General features: G+C 37.1%; 1 protein-coding gene across 2 annotated transcripts in view; it reads left to right on the forward strand.

Annotated features, from left to right (window-relative positions):
- Positions 1-312: 312 nt before the first annotated feature.
- The window catches only part of DNAJC10 (DnaJ heat shock protein family (Hsp40) member C10), a 52,487-nt gene continuing 30,452 nt past the window's right edge, over positions 313-22,347 (forward strand). The window contains exons 1-8 of one of the 2 annotated variants that reach the window (XM_027055234.2): positions 313-772; positions 2,244-2,592; positions 4,030-4,195; positions 5,785-5,835; positions 18,974-19,056; positions 19,346-19,477; positions 19,868-19,961; positions 21,024-21,101. In XM_027055234.2, coding sequence (XP_026911035.1) covers positions 2,389-2,592; positions 4,030-4,195; positions 5,785-5,835; positions 18,974-19,056; positions 19,346-19,477; positions 19,868-19,961; positions 21,024-21,101 — 808 coding nt within the window. In that variant the 5' untranslated portion in view covers positions 313-772; positions 2,244-2,388. Of the gene's footprint in view, positions 773-793; positions 1,507-2,243; positions 2,593-4,029; positions 4,196-5,784; positions 5,836-18,973; positions 19,057-19,345; positions 19,478-19,867; positions 19,962-21,023; positions 21,102-22,347 lie in introns of those variants that run through there. The other variant, XM_015086910.3, reaches the window with a different exon arrangement.

Raw genomic sequence — 22,347 nt, forward strand, 5'->3', positions numbered from 1 at the left:
TTTCTAGCGTGAATGACTAGGAAACCAGACAATACTGTAGAATGCTCAAATGTTTGTTCTAACACACACACAAATATTTTTATTTCTCCCAAGTTTCCTACTGACTCTTCAGCCCGCTAGATAAAGCTCCCCTTTATCCACAAAATTTCCCCTCTCTGCCACACCCACCCACCAACCAGAAAAACGCTCTATAGCTCTAATTTCCCTTTAAGAATATGGCCACTCGGAAATTGCACGCCTAAACCCGCCTCCCAGGTTTCCCTGTCACCATAGCAACGGGAGAAGGAAGGGGCGGGCTCCCTCAACCTACGTCCGGCCTGCCGCGTGCGCCAGCCGGTTTAATGCGGGGGCGCGAGCTTCTGGGGTTGAACAGGTTTTTCAGCTCCGGGTTGGACCCGGAGCCGGAGCCGGATTCAACGCTGATGGCCACGTCAACCTAAAGCTAAACCGCCCTCCCCACCCAGCTGCCGCCGCGCCCGCCGAGTTGCTGCGGGTGTTCCCAGGCCGCGTCCTCTCCGCCTTTCCCACAGTGCCCCGCGCCAGGCCCCGCCCCGGTTCGCCGTGGGGACCGGGGCGCGAGGAGCCGACTGGAACTGCAGCGCTCGTTGCTGCCGGTGCGGCTCGTCCTCCCCCATCCCGAGCGCGGCGGCCCGGCGGTCGGAGAGTGCGCGCTTTGTTCACGCGCGCACAGCTTGCGCTCGGCCGGGTGGGGTCCGCCGCCGGGAATTGAGGATGGGGGAGTAGCTGCAGGAGGCGACCCCGCTACACTGAGGTGGGCATGGGCCGGGGCCCGGGGCTCTGTAGGAGCCGGCGGCGGCCTGGGCCCTCCTGGAAGGGAGAGCGCAATGCCTGTGCACCTCAGTCTCCCCTCCCTTCCTCTTTGCCCCTGCGACGGGTTTTGTGTTCTCGCTCCCCATCTTTTTCTGATTATCTACATCATCACCCTTCTGACCTCGTCTCCGCACGTCTTGCTACAGTTTCTCTCACTTAAGCCTCAGTCACTCAGTCTCTTTTCACCCTAACCCGGCCGGAGACTTCACACACCAGCAGCACTTATTGGTCTCTTTCACGGGACTTCCCCAACTTTCCCCTCTCCCCGCATCCTATTCTGGGGTGATGGCAGCCAGAAATCCTTCATTCTGCCTTTACCTGCAGCTTCCACCTGTCCCCGAAGCTTGGCGGAGATCAAGTCAACCACACCCACGCTGACTGAGAACGACCGCTAGCAACACCACTTGTCCCATAGGGGTATTGGAGAATGTGTTCTCTATTTTCCTCTAGTTTTTTAGTCTGATACTTGTTACTCTCCATCACTATGCTTTACAAAGTTATGTTTTGGTTTCATGAAACAAGTTAGAAATGAGCCAAAGACCGCAGGTAAGGAGAAGATTTAGATATTTAGGATTAAATGAAGAAAGGAGAAACAATGCTAAGAAGGTTAGATTTTTCAAAGTGTTTTGGTATCTTTTGTGATCTGATGAAGTGGAGATTATTGACCCTACACAGGTGAGCATGTTAAAATAACTGATTCCTTCTCCTTTTTTGTTTCCTTTTCATTTTTATTTATCTTAGATGTAAACTTTGCGATAAAATTACTGTTAACTTGTAGTTATTATTCGACTATTTCTATAAAGTAGTCCCTACTTACATGTAGTGTAAGGACCTTTTGGGAAAATTCGGAACAAACCGGCCATACTAAGTATGTTGTCTAACAATGTAAATTCACTGCCCTTGTTGGAAGAGGTGTATGAAAAATACTCTTTGAAAGGACTCCCTAGTCCTTCCAAAGGATATTTTCTACAAGTGAAATCTGATTAAAATGAAAACGATGTAGCCTTACAGTGGTAAAGAAGTGGCCAAAAAGGAAGTGGTTTTACAAAAGAGCTGTGCTTAATTAAGCTAGATAGAAAAGGAAGGAAACGTTTTTTTCCCAGACTTGTGTTCTGGTGCTGATCAGAGCAAATCATTGAATTTGTTTTCAAAGTGTTCTAGCTAGCTACAACCGCACACTACCCTTTACACTTACCTCCTATCTTGAGTGGTTTCACAAATCTGGCTACCTGGATATGGAAGCAGTGAAGGGACCCCCAAAGAATAGAGCCTGGGCACTCACCCTGATTTGCCATCAAATGGAGCTTGTATTACTGGCCATGTTATTTAACAGCGTTATTGCTGGGTTTTTTTTTGTTTGTTTGTTTGTTTGTTTTTAATATATTTTTAACTACCTTGTTTCCTCTCTTTAGATTGAAATTTTGGGAGGAAGTTTCATGATGCTTGATTCGCCCTGGGAGTAATGTGAACAGAAGTTCTCAAACCTGCATATTCTATCAGTTGGAACCAGCGTGTATCTTAATGTTCACTTAAATCAGAACTTGTGTAAGAAAAAGAATGGGAGTCTGGTTAAATAAAAATGACTACGTCAGAGACTTGAAAAGGGTCATTCTGTGTTTTCTAATAGTGTATATGGCCGTTTTAGTGGGCACAGATCAGGATTTTTACAGTTTACTTGGAGTATCCAAAACTGCAAGCAGTAGAGAAATAAGACAAGCTTTTAAGAAATTGGCGTTGAAGCTACATCCTGATAAAAACCCGGTAAGTAGTTTTCTCTTTAAATACATCTGATTAATGTATTTCAGTGAAGTTTTGATACATAGTTAAATTTTAAGTGCTCAAAATGCTTAAAAACAATCACATGTCAAAAGTCACAATTTAGCTTCTGTACTAAAAAACAGAAGCAGCAAAATATTCTGGTTGAGAACAGTGTGAAAGAATATTGATATCAAAAATGCAATTCCCTGTTAATTTGAAAACTGAGTTGTACCAGTTCCATTACAGATGTTAATTCCAAAACCAACGATAATGTCTATGGGGTAGTTGAAGTAGTTTTCTTAGTAAAGTAAGTTAAGAACAAGTATTTTATAACTGTAATAGGAAAATTATTCCCTTAGAACTTGGAAGGTTCCTGCTAAAAATGGCAGTAATAACTAATAATAACATGCTTCAACTTGTACTGTTTTCTCCATGCACAAATCCCACACCAGAGTCAGAAATTATTACAAATGAAAACTTAAGAGCAGCCAAATCCAGGTAATTCCAGGCATAAATATTTGATTATATATTCAATTACATCATCTTTCAAAACTAATTTAGTTTTAATACTTATGGTATTTTTTATAATTATCTAATTATTTTAATGAGATTTAACTCCTCAAGGATTTGAAAGGTATGGTTTATAATTTTCTGTTTTCTATATAAAATGCCTAAAAGAGGGTTATTTTATTTTGATTGCATAAAGTTCAGCAGTAGAATCAATATTTCACTAAAACTTGTTAGTTGGTTATCTTTCCCTGGAGATTTACCTTCTATTATATTTAGAATTTTTATTTTTTCATATTTTTCTTTAAAATTTCAGAAATATGATTTTTAAGTTTCCATATGAAAGGTAGTAGACCTTTTACACCTAATTATTATTTAGATGAAAGCATTCTTCAAAAACCAGTTCTGTGAAAGAGTAACGAATGAGGAACATTTCCAATCCAGTTTTGAGTTTTACTCTGATACTAGTCTCATTTAATCATTTGATGGATTGGGGGACATTTCTGTTTGTTTGTTTTTGGTTAATATGTTGATTTTGCTTCAAATAGAAAAATTACAAATTTCTTTGTAATTGTTTTGGGATAAAAAATAATATTTACAAAATTAAAGGTTTCAAGGTTTTATTAGTTTTTCTCAATTGCATTTCATGTAAGGAATGACTTACATTGTAGGGCCATATCTTTCAGCTTTTTGAGGCCTCAATTCTCATTTCTCTGTTCTTTTCTTATTCTTTTTTTTTTTTTTTGGAAGATTATAGTTCTTCAAAATACTTTCTAATTTCAATCCATAATAACCCATTTCATACTGTATTCTTCCTCCTTATTTTGATGTCTGTTCTCCCAGAAATTTCAAGGTTAAATTAAAACTTCGTAGAGGTTTTGGAGATACTTGATCACATATCTGAAACAACTATTATGTCTAATATTTTAATAGAATAACCCAAACGCACATAGTGATTTTTTAAAAATAAATAGAGCATATGAAGTACTCAAAGATGAAGATCTGCGGAAAAAGTATGACAAATACGGAGAAAAGGGACTTGCAGATAATCAAGAAGGTGGCCAATATGAAAGCTGGAATTATTATCGTTATGATTTTGGTAAGGTGATATGATACTCTGTGAAATTTTGTTTTTTATTTGAGTAAATTTAGAAAATTAATTTTGTTTCACCACTTAACATAGGCAGTTAATATGTGTCACCTTGACTGTTTAATGTAACATGGGAGCTGCGTTCAAAAGGAAAGTCAGGTGGTATGTAGATATTGTCTGCACAGATGTGAAGGTATTTTGGTTATGATCTTGTTAGATACTTTTAAAATAAGGATTGTAGTTTAATTAAAAAAATATTTGCAGTAGATGTTAAATCCTAAAGCCTTTTGGTATTTTTAAAGCATCATATTTTCCAAGAAAATCTAAAGTTTCCTTTAATAGTGGTCAGTTCAGTAGAAATGCCATCCTTCTCTTGTGGAATCCTTATTAATAATAGGATTGACGTGTTGACAGGAATAAGAAATGAGGGAAGTGTGGAGGGAGGAAGCAAGTTAAAGAAATCAAGGGCAGGTAAAGTAAACACAGGTATCCAGCAAGGCTAGAGGGAGCATTTGCTTACCCGGTATTTCTCTTCGTTATTGATTAGCCTCAAATGCACACTAAGAACTGAGGTATGCTTTTATATTAGACTACATAAAATATTTTAAATTCATATCTGGAGTATTTGTTTCTCAAGACTGCCTTTTTTTTTCCTTCAAAATAGTATTTTCTAATATATCACTGCAGCTCAATAGTATATATCTGATATCAGTAGTCTACATTTCATGGGCTAAAATCTGGCCAGCCACCTGTTTTTGTAAGGTTTTAATTAATCATAGAATTATGAGAATATGATAATTAGAATAAAATTATGCTCATTTATTTGCATATTATCTGTGGCTTCTTTCACTTCAGGGGCAAAATTGAATGGTTGTGACAGAAACCATGTGTCCCACAAGACCTGTTTAACTGGCCTCTGCAGAATAAGTTTACTGACACCTGGTTTATATCCATCACTAGTATTATTTTGGTATCTTATATAGAAACAAATTTTCTCACACTGGTTTTAATTACAATAAGTAAAATTTGTATTAATTAAGTTGGTCTTTGTCTCTATAAACATTCTAATAAGACTTTTAACAGTGGGAAATACTTTAGTGATACTATTTATTAAAAAAAAAACATAATCAGAAAAGGAAGTGACGTCTCTAGTTAACAGTAAGGTATCAGTGTCAATTTCCTAGATTTTGTTAAAACTACATAAGTCATCATTAGGGGAAGCTGAGTGAAGGGAACATGGAAGTGTGTGCTATTTTTACTACTTCCTGGTAGTCTATAATTATTGCAAAATAAAAAATTAAAAAATAATAATAGAAATTTTCTGTGGAGATGAAATTATGGGTATTGGGAACCCCCAAACATAGCTGCAACAGTCCATATCGGGAAACTAATTTTTTGTTTTTTATCATTCTTTAGATGCATTACCAGTGGTATTATTTACTCTTGGTCTTTCTGTTTATTGCACTTTCTTCAACTTTGACATTTAGTATAGTAATCTGATTTTTGGTGTTTAAAACAAGACCTAAGTAATCTGTTTCTATGTGGTAATTTATTTTTATGATAAACTGTTAATTTTATAATGTTTACTTTTAAATTAGGTATTTATGATGATGATCCTGAAATCATAACATTGGATAGAAGAGAGTTTGGTAAGTTTGTGGGCATATGATTTTCTAAAACTGGTCCAAGACCAGTCTCTTACCTAAAACTCTTGAGGACAGATATATTTGAAATTTAGAAAATTTTTTGATTGTAGCAAGATAATGTGGTATTGTTAACTTTTTAAATATAATGGTTTTACTAGCAAAAATAGGTTTATTCAGGAATAGCAGAAAATTATAATTCAGGACACACAAGCTATGGCAAAACCAAAGGCCAGTCTAGCAAATAAAAGTAATGTTCTTTTATGGAGGAGGAGGAGGAAGTTCAGGGGGGTTGTTTTGAATGTAAGTCCATTAGAAAAGCAGGAATTCAGAGTGAGGACAGTTTCTCATTAGCTGATTTGCAGGGATAGTCAATTTCTTATAAAAATTCAGTGTATATCTTTTCCTGTTCTGACCTATAATTGATCATTTTTTCCTTTGATAATTCTTCTGTTAGGGTCTGCAGTTGATAGTTTTTCCTGTAATTGACTTTGAGTCATGTGATTTCCACCTTTTCACTTTCCCAGTCCACTTTAGTGAGGTTTTCCTGTGTTAATTTTTACATTTCCCCCTTTTGATCAAGATCTTTTTCTGAAAGTATACCTAATCAAGAGTCAGTTATTTCATATTTAATGGTTTTGTTCCTCAATGCCAAGAAGGATCTTTCAGGAAGGTACATAGCAGTTAGACACCACTTATGGCCTCATTTCATTAATGAGGAAGGCGAGGAAAGAGAACTCTCATGCACTTCTCATGTATATTTCATATTTATAAAGATCGTAAACATTGGAGATCATTTCTTTATTGGGTACATGATTGTTACAAAAGATTGGCAGACAGCAAAATACAAAACTTAAGATATATGCAAAACAAGAAGTAACAAAATTATTGGTTCTAAACCAAGACCCGAGATCTGAAAGTAGCTAACTGAAAATATTTATTGGCATTTACTCCAACTTCAGGGAGAAAAGTTCTCCCTGCAGAGTTATGGATGCCTTCTGGAAGTCCCCACTTAAAGTGGCCATGAAAGCAAAACGGTGAATACTGCAAAGGACACTGAATTAACCAAGTGCATTTGGGAGGATACTGTGCAAGTATAAACATGAAGTAATAGCTAATGAACTTCTTGCAAAAAAATAACCTCAAAAAAAAAAATAGCAAAACCTCAAAGATGTATTAAAACAGTATTGTTATCTCAAAAGAACTGTTTGGAAACAAATGTTACCTAATAATACAGCCTGTAAGGTTGCAAATTGAGAGGCCATGAATTTAGATAAGAGTTTTAGAGTCAGATAATAAATCAAATGAAAGAAAGACTTGTGGATTCCAAAGCTTCTAATCCTTCAGAAAAAGCAGCTAAAGAATTAATGTGATCACAGAATCATGATGAGGGTGTTTCTGAAAGGCCATAATCAGAAGAAGAGATTTCCCCCTTTTTGCAGAGGTTTGGGAAATGCAGGCAGTCTTCCCTTCTCTCTCACATACAAAGAGAAAAAAGGGAAGTTGGGTGTCCAAAAGCGAGGGACTTCATCAGGTTTTGTTTTGTTTTGTTTTTTTAAGTCCTAAAAGCTGTGCTTGGTGTTTCCAAATAATAGAGTCAGGTTTGTCTTTTTTTTTTTTTTTGGTAAAGCATGTAGAGGTTGAGCTATAAGAAGTTTGGAATCCAGTTTCAACATTGGCTAGTCAGTCCAAGAAAACATTGTAATTAAATATTAGTTTTAGATTTGAGGGAAGTCAGGATGCAATGAAGCCTCCCAGAATCCAAATGTAGCCCTTATTCTGAAATCAGGTTTTGTTCCCTGGTTTTGTTTGTCTACACCCTAAGTGTAGAACCTGAGTTTGAGCAAACTGCATTTTTTCTTTGGAGACTTTATGTCCAAGTCCAAAAGTTTTAAGGGGTAGGTATTGTCTTCCTGTGAAGAGGTTTGAGGAGGGCAGCAGAGAAGCAAATGTAACAAAGTAGAACCTGAGAAAACTATGTCATCCAAATCAGCTTTTAAGGTTTGGAAAAAATGAGAAGGACTCTCTGTGACACCTTAGAGCATTATTGTTCAGGTATATTTCTGTTCTTCCAGAATACAAACAAAATAAATTGGCTAGCCTTACCAACTGGAATACTAAAAGTGTACTATATAGATAGTAGTGAAACATTTGCTTGTGTGGGAACAGATATCTGTAGCCTATGGGGGTTAGGAACAACAGGGTGCCAAGTGATAAAAATGTTATTTATTGGTTGGAGGTCCTGAACAAACCTCCTTTCTTGGCCATTTAGTTTTCTCATAGGTAAAATAAGGATGTCATGGGCACTAGTGCAGGGAATAATGAGACCCTGAGCCTTGTAATCTTCTGTGTGGGCTGGATGCCTTGAAGGACTTCTTTAAGGTATTCATTAATTCTGGGGAGGGGGTTGAGGGATCTGTTTGAATCTTGATGGGAGATGCACTGTAGATTCTGCCAGTATCAGTGGAAGATCTTGCATATAAAGAGGATGGTAGCCGATCCAATAGGAACAAATGATCATTGTCCCCAGGCTCCGCTGTGGTACCATCAGATCTAATAAAAGATGTTGAAGGGTCGTTTAACTTACCTGGTTGGGTATTTTAATTACCTATGTCAAATTGTAAAATTATTTCCCCCTTTTGGGAGAAAGGAATTCTGGCATAATATTTTCTAAGAAATCTCAGCCTGATAACTGAATGGGGTGGCAGAACTAAGGAGAAAAAAGTGTGTACTCCTTAAAGGGCCTAGACAAAAGGGGATAGGATGATAGATAGGAACCTGCAGAGGTTGATTCAAGACCCCCACTGTTTGAACTGTTTTAGTATGCTGAAGCAGGTCTATTTCATAGCAGGGAGATGGAGCTTCCAGACTGTAGCTCTGGTGTCAAGGGCAGAGAGAAATGCATTCCCAATCTGGAGAGTCATTTCCCCAACCTGATTAAGTGGGAAGATTGGGAAGACCACTTGTAGTTCCTTGGAGTCCCATCATTGGGAATTAGGAGGACATTGGAAAGGCTGGCTAGAGGGCTGAAGATGTCTGAAGCATTTAAGAGGGTAACAATCTTTTTTCCAATGTCCTGGCTCTTTGCAGTAATAGAAAGTAGGAGATTTTTGGTTTTGCTTAGGGGCTTTCATTTGCTGGAGTTGAAAATTAATAATTTTAGCGGTCTTTCAGGTAATTTGTCTAGGGTGCAAGCAGGCTGGTTTGCCAAATTAAATCTAGAGTGGACATAGTTTCACATTCATCTTGGTTCTTTTAATTAAAAGAGAAAGACCCCAGTTCAGCCTGCTAATAAACATAAATGCTACCTGTGTGGATTCAACATCTACAGCAAGATCAGAATTTTCTTTAAAGACAGTTTGAATGATTGTAATAGTCATGAATAGATTCATCAGGCTTTTGTGCAAGCCTAAATTTAGTTCCAATCAACAGGCCTAGGAAAGGCCACTGTAATTTCTCCGTGGAGGTTTCCAGCCAAGTGTTCTAATGTCTTGCCAAAAGTTAGGGATCTGTTTGTGTGATTGAATCCCTTTCAGGATGTTTCCACTGGGCTAGTTTCTCCACTCCTTGGTCTGGCCCAGTTCATCTACAAGCATGTAGACTAACTGATATATAACTGAGAAACCAGGTTGGTAAGTTTGAATAACTGCTAAAATCTTCAGCAAATCTATGGGGGTCCTCAGTCACTTTAGGAAACTCTTTAACTATGGCTTGTGAATTCAGCCTTAGTCCAGGGAACAGAAGAAATTTGGGGGTTATTTGGATCCTCAGAAGTCTCTAATGGGGCAGGTTTTAAAAGGTTTAGGAGAGGAGAGAGCTGGGAGAGATTCTGAGGAAGAGAAGTTCAGTGAGAGAATTTGAATGAGGAAACCAAGGGTATAGAAGAGGTGAGGCATGAGGGAGGATGATGGCAATGGAGTTGGGCCTGAGCAGGAGGGGGGCTGCCAGGAGTCTTGAGACCAGATGGGTTGGGGAAGGGAGGCCTTGGAACCCTTTTGTCTTTTTTTAGTTGTTTGCCTCAGTTAGTGTAGAAATTATATTTTATAGAGGCAATTTTAGGTTCCTGATAACGTTTGGATGCTTCCAAATGCCAATCCATGTAGACATCTCATTCAGTTTTGACAGTTGTAGAGCCATGTCTATCCAATTTAGTTTTGAGAAAAGTTGGTTTAAGGAAATCAAAAGTTCACTGTAATGGCCATTGAAGTTCTAAATTATGTTTAGTTAAGTGGGTCCATTTAGTTAGAAATAGGCATGAGGAAGGACCGTAGTTTTAAAAATTTTTTTTCAACATTTTTTATTTATTTTTGGGACAGAGAGAGACAGAGCATGAACGGGGGAGGGGCAGAGAGAGAGGGAGACACAGAATCGGAAACAGGCTCCAGGCTCTGAGCCATCAGCCCAGAGCCCGACGCGGGGCTCGAACCCACGGGACCGCGAGATCGTGACCTGGCTGAAGTCGGACGCTTAACCGACTGCGCCACCCAGGCGCCCCAGGACCGTAGTTTTAAACATAAAACCGGCTGGGGTCCTAGAAGTGGAGGTGCCCTAGAAAAACATTTTGATGACTGGGATCCCATTTCTTAGAGGTTTTTTTTTCTAAGGCAAAAAGAAAAATTCCAATAGACACAGCCTGATTCCATAAGGAATCAGACTGAAGACCAGCACAGTTCCAACAGAACAGTCCAGTTCCAGAAAAGAGGTGACCGAAGGCTAGCATTTTCCCAACAAAAACAGTTTCTATAGAAATGGTATGTCACAAAAAGGAGTTGAGCCAAAGGTCGACACAGTTCCAACAGGAGCGGTCTGGTTCTAAAAAGGAGTTGGACCAAAGGCCAAACAAGTACTCTTAAGGGCAAAGCCTTGAAACAAATCCTGAATAAAGCTTGGAGAGCTTAGAACACAGAGAACAGAACTTGAAATCCAGGAAAAAAGTTAACCTCAAACTCCAGGTTTGTAAGGAAGCAGTATGCTCAGTTGGCTCTGTGGATACCTGCACTTGTTTCCTCACCAGTCTCCTGGTTGTTGGGGTCCTGTCTGGATCCCATGGCTGATCACCAAGTAATATTAATGTAACATTAAAATAGTTGTTTTACTAGCAAAAGAATGGGTTTATTGAGGAATAGCAGAGAACTGCATTTTGGGATATGCAAGCTAGGGCAAGATTGTAGGCAAGGTCCAATAAACAAAGGAGAAGAACGTTATTTTATGGAGAAGGAGGAAGTTGGGAGGGGTTCTGAATGAAAATCCATTGGAGGAAAGCAAGAGTTCAGGGTAATGACAGTTTCTCACGGGCTGATATGTAGAAATAGTCAATTTCTTATAGGAAATTCAAATACATCTTTTCTTGTTGAGGCCTATAATTGATGATTCTTTTCTGTTGATGATGATTCTGTTGGGGTCTGTAATTGACAATTCTTCCTGTAATTGATGCTGAGAGGTATGGCTCCTCATTCTAGTCTCTGACTCCAGTGAAGTTACCCTTTAATAATTTTCACAGTATAGGGGCACCTGGGTGGCTTAGTCAGTTAAGCGTCCCACTTCAATTCAGGTCATGATCTCGCAGTTTGTGGATTCTGAGCTGACAGCTGAGCCTGCCTCAGATCCTGTGTCTCCCTGTCTCTTTGCCTGTCCCCTACTCGCACTCTCAGAAATGAATACATGTTAAAACAGATTTTTAATTTTTTTAAATAATAATTTTCACAGAATACACCATGTATCAAATAATGTTCTCTGCAGAATGTGGGGCAGTATACTTTTTTAAGACAGTGTTTTAATTTATTTGAGAGAGAGAGAGAGAGAGAGAGGGACGTGCGCATGCAGAGAAGGAGCAGAGAGAGAGAGAGAGAGGGAGAGAGAGAATCTCAAGCAGGCCACTTGCTGTCAGCACAGAGCCTGACACAGGGCTCCATATCAGAAACGTGAGATCATGACCTGAGCTGAGATAAACCGACTCAGCCACCTAGGCATTCCTAAAACATTATAATTTCTGCCAAAAAATGCATAAGTATATATATACTAAAAAAAAAAAAAGTAAAAGTAATACATAGCCTCAGATCAGGTCAGGACAGGTTTGGAAGCCCGGGGAGCTTGCTGCGAACTTGCAAACTTCCAGTTTGGGAGCTTTTGGATTGCAGAGTTAGGGGTAACTTTGTGGTTATTTTGGAAGCAGATTTCTTTTGACTTTGATTTATGTGAAAATGGATACAAAAATACAGTTCTATTGCAGTTTTCCATTGCATTTTAGAAAATTTTAAATACTGGATTAGTCTTACACTTTTCAAAGTTTGTACAAGTATAATGAAATAGGTTTACTCTTTTCTATTTTGATCAGTATATTTTATTTCAAATTTTAATTGTTTTGTTTTATAATCTCTAATTTAGAAATGAAAAATAGCACCTAGCTGCAATAAATGTATGTGTATGTTTCTCACATACATCATTATAAAAATATATATTATAGTTACTTGATTTTGAACAGTTTCTTCTGACCAAGAATTTTATTCTTATTTTTTACATCCTGTCGGTAAGCTCCAGCCTACACAGAGCTATCTAGTACATCACTTTGTCCATAGACTCAACACATGAACGCTTGAACAAGTTCTGAGTGGAATGACTAGAAAACGTACCTTCCATCCAAAGGAGATTGAAGAAACTTTGATTATTTTAGATTGTTGGTAGACAGAACTGATAGTATGAGCTGCATGTAGTTGTAGGAACCTATAGCCTTCCTGTATGGTTATTATTATCACTCGTCTGTTAGTCTGCCAGTGAGTGTTTTGTGGACCAATGGGGCAGAAAACTGGATTTGGAGATATAGTTGGAGGCACTGAACAGAACTTGCAAGCTAACGAGCCCACCCAGGAAGGGGAGACTTCCCTGATGTACACTGTATATGGGTTCAAACTTTTTTCAGTGTGTCACTATGGAACAGTTAAGAACTGCTAATATTTCATATAGAACCCCAAGGAGTAGTTAAAAATACAGCCACAAAACCTTAGAGGTAAGTTTTCAAAAGCAATAAATAATACTGATAGGTTCAGTGTGTAGTTGTTGCCATTGCATCTCATGTCTGATACTACTTTGTGTGTTACTGGGGTGAGACTAGCTGGTCCTGAGTGAAGTTTTAGTTGAAGAAGCTGAGGTGAGGTGGCAAGAGAGTAGTATCAATTTGTACTTGTATAAATACCACATTAGCCTTCTTGGTTGCGGGTCTCTTTCTATTACCAGTTATTTCTATTCGTTTGGGTTACTCAGGCTTGTCTTTTGTATAACTAATCACACGTATAATTACAAAGATATTTTAAAGTTATGTATGTTCTGTCTCTTGAGAGGAGTTACGCTATCTTCTAGGGTGAGGTCACTAACAATCTCAGATCAGCTTTATCCAAGCAGGGACTGCGATTGAAAAGCTGAGCTTTTTGGACTTTGAGAGGACTGGTCACTTTCCAGTTCATCTTTATTCACAGGACCCTTTCTTCTATGTGTCCACTCCCATTTTTGTCCCTCTAGCCTCCTGAATGTATTGAAAACTCTGCTCAGTATCTTGCCTATCAACTACCTTTTCTAACACTGGCTCTGTGATTTCCACCTCCTCCCATACTTTGGCCCCCTAATTCTTTACTACATTGGTAATTCTCTGATGCTTTCAACAGAAATCTTTTATATTTTGTCCAGTTTTGCAGTTGTATTGGGAGTCAGTCCAAATTACATAGTTCACTTTTATCAAGAGTGAACTCCAGAATGCTTAACTATAGTACAGAAGAGACAATGTGTTTAATAAACTTACTTTGAAAGCTTTAAAAATGTTCTTCTTCCCCTTGAACATGGTGCATATTATCTTTTTATATGTCACAGAAGAATATGATATCTGTCATGATAAGCAGGTTCTAGACAGTATCTGCAGGAGCAGAGGACATCTTGCACTTATACTAGTCACTCTGAGTAGTGCCTACACAGTATAGGCATCCTTTGGAAGAAATGCTTCAAGAAATGACAGAGGAGCTCACGGCGCCTCTGCCTCTTTTTTCCTTTTTCTTCTTTTTTTACATCCCCATCATTTCCTAATAAAGAGAAATCTAGGATTTTGTTCAATTAGAGTTTGTCAGAAAACTTTTCTTTGGAGAGTAGTTAGTGTTATTTTCAGGGTCTTCTTATCATGAACCAGACATACTTACGCTAGTTAACACAAGGTATAAGGGCATCCAGCAAAACTTTCCATTCAGTGTGTTGGAAATGATGCAAAGCACAGCCCATAAAGGGTGAATTTCTGAATATTCTGGGCCTTGTTTGCTAGAGTAGGTGCAATAACTGGATCCTTAGTTAGGTTTTGAAGAATCTCAGGAATGTGGGCTATACTGGATTGCTTCTCATCGATGTAGGCTTTTTTTTTTTTTTTTGGAACCCTTTTCCTTGGACCAAGAATGATGAAATTCTAGCATTGGAAACAATTACACAAACTTCCTTTAACTAATATACTACATTTTCTACCTTTTTTCCATAATATATCAGGGAGTGAATTATTCCTCAGTCAATAAAATGAATCAATGAAAAATTAAATATCCTCTAAAAGGCTTCATTCTGAGGGACAAAAATTGTGGCAAAGTTTTTTTTTAAAGTATAGTGTCATAGAGCTGTTGTTGTTTCAAAAGAGTGCTGTCTGCCAGCAGGCCCTGTGCTGCCTCTTTCTGAGTTGTTACAACAAAGTCCTGTCAACTAATATGTGGTCATATTAGAATGTTTTGTAGGTAAGTAGAAGAGAATGATATTAAAATACTGCTATAATTAGTGAGCAAAAGTTCCTATTCCAGGCAATTAATATTTATCATATTTAATCCTCACAACAGTCCTCGATATTACTAGTTTTATTTTCAGAAATTACAAACTGCATTTCAGGAAGAAAACCTATGCTTAAGTTCAGCTAATAGGTATTTGTGGTATATTTTATTTTAATTATCTATGTTGATTGTTTATCCTTGAGGTGCTCCTTTGTGATGGAGAATTATACATCCCACTCTGTAGAACTCAGGCGTGACTATATGACTTGCTTTAGCTGATGAAATGTGAACAGACGTGATGGATGTCACTTCTGGCCAGAAGTTTTTTTTTTGTTTGTTTGTTTGTTTTAATTTTTTTTAACATTTATTTTTGAGACAGAGAGAGACAGAGCATGAATGGGGGAGGGTCAGAGAGGGAGACACAGAATCTGAAACAGGCTCCAGGCTCTGAGCTGTCAGCACAGGGCTCGACGCGGGGCTCGAACTCACAGACCTTGAGATCATGACCCGAGCCGAAGTCAGCCGCTTAACCGACTGAGCCACCCAGGTGCCCCCTGGGCAGAAGCTTTAAAAGCTAGCATGTGTTCACCATTTTGTCTGTCGTGAGAAATAAGAATGTTCAAAATAGAGCCTTCTCCCTGCCAGGGGTCAGCGGTGAAATGATTTGGAAGAGCATTGCAGCCAACTTAGTATAAGATTGTGATAGATGGTAGAATAAACCTTTATTGTCAGCCCATGACATAATTGGAATCATCTGTTTTCTGTAGCTTAACCTTTCCTGACTGACACAGTACAAGACAGGACATGCGCTCAAATTCATGTCAAAGCCCATGCTTGTGCTACTCTTTTTTTTTTTTTTTTTTTAAGGGAAATAAACCTATTAGCCTAAGAGTTATTCATCAATGTTTTCTTATTGACCTATACCCTATACTTTAGTTTTCTCTTTGTAATTTATGCTTTTCACTCTTAGGTCTATCTCTGTTATCTCTTCTCTTTGTGACCTCATCCTATTTTGACATTTTTCTGGGCCACAAAGTTATTAGCTGTGTCACGTTTTAAAATATACTTGTTTTATTCTATGTTGCTGGGTTTTTGGAAAAACATCCCATTGAGCTTTAATAACATGGCATTAAGAATATTTTTAATCTTAGTCAACAAGAGTGGGAACCGAGCAAACGTGATAGAAGTGCTCTATGAAAACGAAGTACCAAATAGACATTTTTTCCCTCTGAACAAGGTTTTGTGTCAAATGCCATTCAGATTTGTTATATGTCATATTTTTATTGAAGACTTATAACAGTCCTATTTTGTCTAATCATTACGTTATCTTTTCATATATAAATACCCACCTCATTAGTTATTTATAGCTAATGAAATAATCCCATTTCTGTTAAAGTTTGCACTAAGTTTATTTAAATTTCACCTAAATTATTACCAGTTGGGGGCCTAAGTCAGGGTGGCAATTATTTCAACCACTTAGAGTGGTCTGTTGGTCATACTTTCTAAACATTGCCATGGAACAACTTATCCTAAATTACACACTTTACCTGTAATATACAGATTAACTTTTTTTTCCATAGATCCATGTGTCTTAAAATTGAAGGTAAACATTGAATCTTGTGCGTTTCTATCTAACCTAAATTAGTTATGCATATTTAAAATAGTATGTTTGAGGGGCGCCTGGGTGGCTCAGTCACTTAGGCATCTGACTTTGGCTCAGGTCATAATCTTGCGGTCTCTGAGTTCAAGCCCTGCATGGGGCTCTGCTGACAACTCAGAGCCTGGAGCCTGCTTTGGATTCTGTGTCTCCCTCTCTCTCTGCCGCTCCTGCACTCACATTCTGTGTGTCTCTCAAAAATAAATAGTAAAATAATAATAAAATGGTATGTTTATTTTGGTATCTTACTATAATTACATAATTTATGAAATTTACTTAAAATTACTAATAACTGATTTTGATAATGGAATTATACAGAAACACTTATACCAAAAGCAAATTGTCTTTGCCTTTTTACCTTGAATGTTAGAGTGCATCCTTACAGGGTTAAAAAAGTTTTTGTTTATTTTTAGAGTATAGTTGACACAGAGTGTTATATTAGTTTCAGGTATACAACAAAGTGATTCAACAACTCTGTATGATGCTGCGCTCACCACAAGTGTAGCTACCATCTGTCACTGTGTAACTCTATTACAACACTGTTGACTATATTCTCTACAACTATCTTTTATTCCTGTGACTTATTCCATAACTGGGAGCCTGTATCTCCCACTTCCCTTCACCCATTTTACCCTTTGCTCACACCTTCCTTCCCACTGGAAACCGTCTGTTTGTACTTATATGTCTGATTCTGCTGTTTGTTTATTCATTTGTTTTGTTTTTTAGATTTCACATAAAAGTGAAATCCTATGGTGTTTGTTTTTCTGATTTATTACAGTTAGCGTAATACCCTCTAGGTTCATCCATATTGTCATAAATGGCAGGATCTCCTTTTTAATGTTTATTTTTGAGAGAGAGACAAAGTAAGCAGGGGAGGGGCGGAGAGAGAGGGAGACACAGAATCCAAAGCAGGCTCCAGGCTCTAAGCCATCAGCACAGAGCCCAATGTGGGTCTTGAACTCACGGACTGCAAGATCACGACCTGAGCCGAAGTAGGATGCTTGACTGAGCCACTCAGGCGCCCCCATGTACACCACATTTTTAAATCCATTAATCTGTCAATGGATACTTGGGCTGCTTCCACATCTTGGCTGTTACAAATAATGCTGCAATAACCAAAAAGATGCATGTTATCTTTCAAATAAGTGTGTTTGTTTTCTTTAGGTAAATACCCAGTAGTGAAATTATCAGATCATATGGTACTTCTGTTTTTAATTTTTTGAGGATCCCCTCTGCACCAATTTACATTCTCATCAACAGTCCACCAGTGTTCCTTTTCCCCATGTCCTTACCAACATTTGTTATTTTTTGTCTTCTTGATTCTAGCTGTTCTGACAGGTGTAAAGTGATATCTTATAATGGTTTTGATTTGCTTTTCTCTGATGATTAGTGATTTTCATATGGCTAATGGCCATCTGTCTGTCTTCTTTGGAAAAACATCTGTTCAGATTCTCTGCACATTTTTAATCAGATTGTGTGCTTTTTTGGTGTTGAGTTGGATAAGCTTTTTATATATTGTAGATATTAATCCCTTATCAGATATATCATTTGTGAATATCTCCTCCCATTCAGGAGGTTGCTTCTTTTGTTGATGGTTTCTTTGCTATGCAAAAGCTTTTTATTCGGATGTAATCCCAGTAGTTTATTTTTGCTTTTGTTTCCTTGGCTTTAGGAGACATGTGTAGAACAGTGTTGCTACAGCCAGTGTCCAAAGAAATTACTGCCTGTGTTCTCTAAGAGTTTGCATCGGTCATTTTATAGATTATAATGCATAACGTGTTGTTGGCTGGATATCATGTGGTATTCAGATCCATTAGCTTAACAAATACATATTTGTTTTAAATTGTTAAAAACCTTGATCTAATACTTTTTAATAATACAGTTTTCCAAGGTAAATGACTTAAGGGCAAAGTTTAAATTTAATCCCCACAGTCCTACTATATTGTGTAGTTCTCGTCTTTCATCCCCTCAGAATTTGAAGTAGCTGTTGGAATTGACTGACACAGGTATTTAAGCTGTGCTGCAGATAGTAAATGAACTTCAGTCCCCATCTCTCACTGTTTCTCTTCTTCATCTCTCTCATCCACACAAACTCCTGGATGAGGTTTGGCTGCTGATGCCTTGTGCCACCTCTTTTCACAGTTTCACGGTGACAAGTGTCCTGAAGCTCAGGGTCGCTCTTTATTCAAGTATGTGCTTAAAAGTTTTTTTTTTTTAAGGTATTGTCAGTTTGATAGCTGATATACAGCTGACCCTTGAATAATGAGGAGGTTGGGGGAACTGAGCCCCCTGCCTCTGCAGTTGAAAATCCAAATAAAACTTTTGACTCTCCCAAAACTTATTAATAGATTTCTGTTGATAGAAACCTTACCAATAACATAACAGTTAACATATATTTTTCATATATGTTATGTACTATATATTTATAGTAAATGAGAATAAATTATTAAAATCATAAGAGCAAATACATTTATAGTACTATACTGTATCAGAAAAATACACATATAAGTGGACTACACAGTTCAGATCCATGTTGGTCAGGGGTCAACTGTAGTCTGTTCTCTTTTTATAGAAAAACTTGTATAGAAAATGACAAAGGCAGTATGAAAGATATAGGCCTGCCTTTTTCATTCTGATCTTAACAAAACTTTAAAGTATGTATAAACCTTTAATAAATAATTCTAAGTTGTTTTGGTTTTATATACTTTAGATGCTGCTGTTAATTCTGGAGAACTGTGGTTTGTGAACTTTTACTCCCCAGGATGTTCACACTGCCATGATTTAGCTCCCACAGTATGTATTTTTTACATCCTGATTATTAAAGTTTTATTACTTCTAATCTGTTGAGTGCTTTTTTAATGTATGAGGATTTTTTCTATTAATAGTAATGATAACTATCAATTATCAAATACTGCATACTTGTATGATTTTAAAATACTAATAATACATAATAAATAAATAAATAAATAAATAAATAAATAAATAAATAAAATACTCTCCTTTAAAAATGTATAGCTTGGAGAGTGTTCAAGCAAAGACAGATTATCTTATCAGAGAAATACTTGTTCATTTTTTCTTATAGTGGAGAGACTTTGCTAAAGAAGTAGATGGATTACTTCGAATCGGTGCTGTTAACTGTGGCGATGATAGAATGCTTTGCCGAATGAAAGGAGTCAACAGTTATCCCAGCCTCTTCATTTTTAGGTCTGGAATGGTAAGGGGTAAAGTTGGCATTTTTTTCATTTGGAACCTTAATGATAAAAATACTAGTGAAAAACCAATATGTCGTTTTGTAGAATGTTTTGGTTTTTAAATCCTATTTTAGGTGCCATCTACCTAGGCTCTAGTCATAGTAAACATTTTGGATTATGTTATGAATACATTCAATGCCATTACTTTGACCTTTTTTACTTCAAAATTAAATGTTTGCCATCAGTTTCTGTCTTAACACAATTTAACCATTATAAATGTTGTACTTTTGAGAGAGAGTGCTTATTGTATATAAAATAATGTACAATTAAAAGTATTCAGTAATACTTTCAGGGAATTTTTAAAAGAAATAGTAAAAGATGCTTCTCTTTTTACAAAAAAAAAAAAATAATAGGCCGCAGTGAAATATCATGGTGACAGATCAAAGGAAAGTTTGGTGAATTTTGCCATGCAGCATGTTAGAAGCACAGTGACAGAATTATGGACAGGTAATTTTATTTTCTTCATTTGTTTTATTTTCAAGGATACTTTGAAAATGGTATTTTAAGTTTTCTCCAGTAACAGGGTTAACATTTTGGTCATATTGCAATTTTAACGTATCTTTTCCATGTTTTTTAGAAGGGAATTTTGTTATTCTGACCTCTGCTAAATAATTGGCATTTAACAAATGAATCTTATTTGTATAGAACAAACAGTTAAGATGTGGGAAATGAATATGATGTGAGGTGAAACAACTTTCAAAGTAGAACTGAATGTCTGGTTAACGAAGTGTTTTATTGTTCTCATAAGTGTACTGCATCAGGCCATCACTTCCTGCCCATCCAGTGTAATTTTAAAGTTTAAAAACTCTTACTTCTAATCTTAGACTTCTGACTTATCAAGTGACTTTAGGTGGATTATTTAACTACTCTGTGCTACCCATGAAATGGTAGTATTCACATCTAGTAAGGTGTTTATGTCATTCATTAAATACAAGTTACGTCTTGGAAACTGTGTTAAATGTTAGAGCTGCAGTAATAAAATATATAATCCCTGCTTCAAGGGCCTCATTATTTTAGCAAGTAAGGCGTGAGTAAAACCATTAAAATGCAATGTAGTAACTACTATGATAGAGGCAATCTTAGAGAAACATGAAGAACATAAAAGAACTCAGATGTGGAAGAGAGGAAGGGTTAGAAAAGACTTCTTGAATGAAGTCAGACCCAACCTGTCATGAAAATGAAGCCTGTAAAGATCACTGTGAACTTGGTAAACTGGCAGTGCTTCATCATGAATCTGACAAAAAGATGGGCAGTGAGTGGAGTGGCCTGGGGGGAGACATGGCTAGCTGAATGGGCAGACAAAGCTCAGACCACAGGGGCCTTGGTTGCCAGTTTTAGTTTCTTTCTTAATGATGAATTATTATTAATGATGAATCATCTTAATGATGAATTTAGATTTTATGTGATGAAAACAATGGAGAGTTAGTGTAGGAATTTGACATGCTTCAAGAGGATTTTTATGAATTCCGGAATTCAAAAAATAGGTAATTTGCTTTATTTTCTTTTAAGGAAATTTTGTTAACTCCATAGAAACTGCTTTTGCTGCTGGTGTTGGCTGGCTGATCACTTTTTGTTCCAAAGGAGGAGGTAATTTTATTTGTTACTTTGTTATGTTGAAGAAATCATAACACTTAATTTTTAGGTGGCAATATTTTTTTCTTCAGTTTTATTGAGATATAATTGCCTTATAACATTGTGTAACTTACGGGTATACAACCTATTGATATACTACAAATTGATATATTGCAAAATGATTACCACCATAGCATTAGCTAACATCTCCAACCTGTCACATAAGGACAGTTTCTGTTTCATGATAAGAACATTTAAAATCTACTTTCTTAGCAATTTTTGAGTGTATAATATAGTAGTATTAGTTATAATCACGATGCTCTACATCACGTTCCCAGAACTTGTTAATCTTATAACAGGAAGTTTGTACCCTTTGACTAGGTGTCAGTCTTAAGTATGCTACCATAATTGATTATTCAGTACTTCAAACTATAATATATATCTGAGCATAATTTTTTATTTAATGAATATCTACCTTTTTTTGTTATTTTACACTTGTTATAAAATTATTAATTTGTTAAAGTTTCATTTATAACTTTGTTTGGTGGACAAGTTTTCCAGCTTAATTACACTCATTATAATTATACCTTCAGATAGCCACAGATGTGTTTGGCAGTTTGCAAAAATGATTAGTCGTTGGGACGCCTGGGTGGCTCAGTTGATTAACCTTCCATCTTCGGCTCAGCTCATGGTCTTGTAGTTCGTGAATTCAAGCCCCGCATCGGGGCCCTGTTCTGACAGTGTGGAGCCTGCTTTGGGTCCTCTGTCTCCCTTTCTGTCTGCCCCTCTCCCACTTGTAGTTGTTGACAGATGTAACCCTCCCCAAATAATAATTTTTTGGTATTATGTTCATACTTAACATATAAAAAATGTATGTATGTTTGCCTTATAAAATTATATATTTGAAGATGATAACTTTCCATTTCTAGGAACCTTTCCACCAGTAAATTAACTTGAAAATTCAGTACCCCATGTACCAAACCACAAACTCCATTCAAACAATGAGATTGGCCCAGTGTTACAAAATTCATTAACATGTTTTTATACGTTTAATCCTAACATGGGTCTTTAACCCAAACTTTACCTATCAGCTTTATACTGTTCTGTTGCAAATGAATTGCCTTGCAGCTAAAATGAATCACTCACCCTATCCTGTAAGACCCATGTTAGGAAGGTATTGCCTTCAAGCAAAAATAACCCTTAGTCTAACAGTGAGGGATTTTGTTCCATTTTGGCCTAATGCACAAATTTCTGTTCATTC

This window comes from Acinonyx jubatus, chromosome C1 (assembly GCF_027475565.1).
Source record: "Acinonyx jubatus isolate Ajub_Pintada_27869175 chromosome C1, VMU_Ajub_asm_v1.0, whole genome shotgun sequence".
In the NCBI taxonomy this organism is placed as follows: Eukaryota; Metazoa; Chordata; class Mammalia; order Carnivora; family Felidae; genus Acinonyx; species Acinonyx jubatus.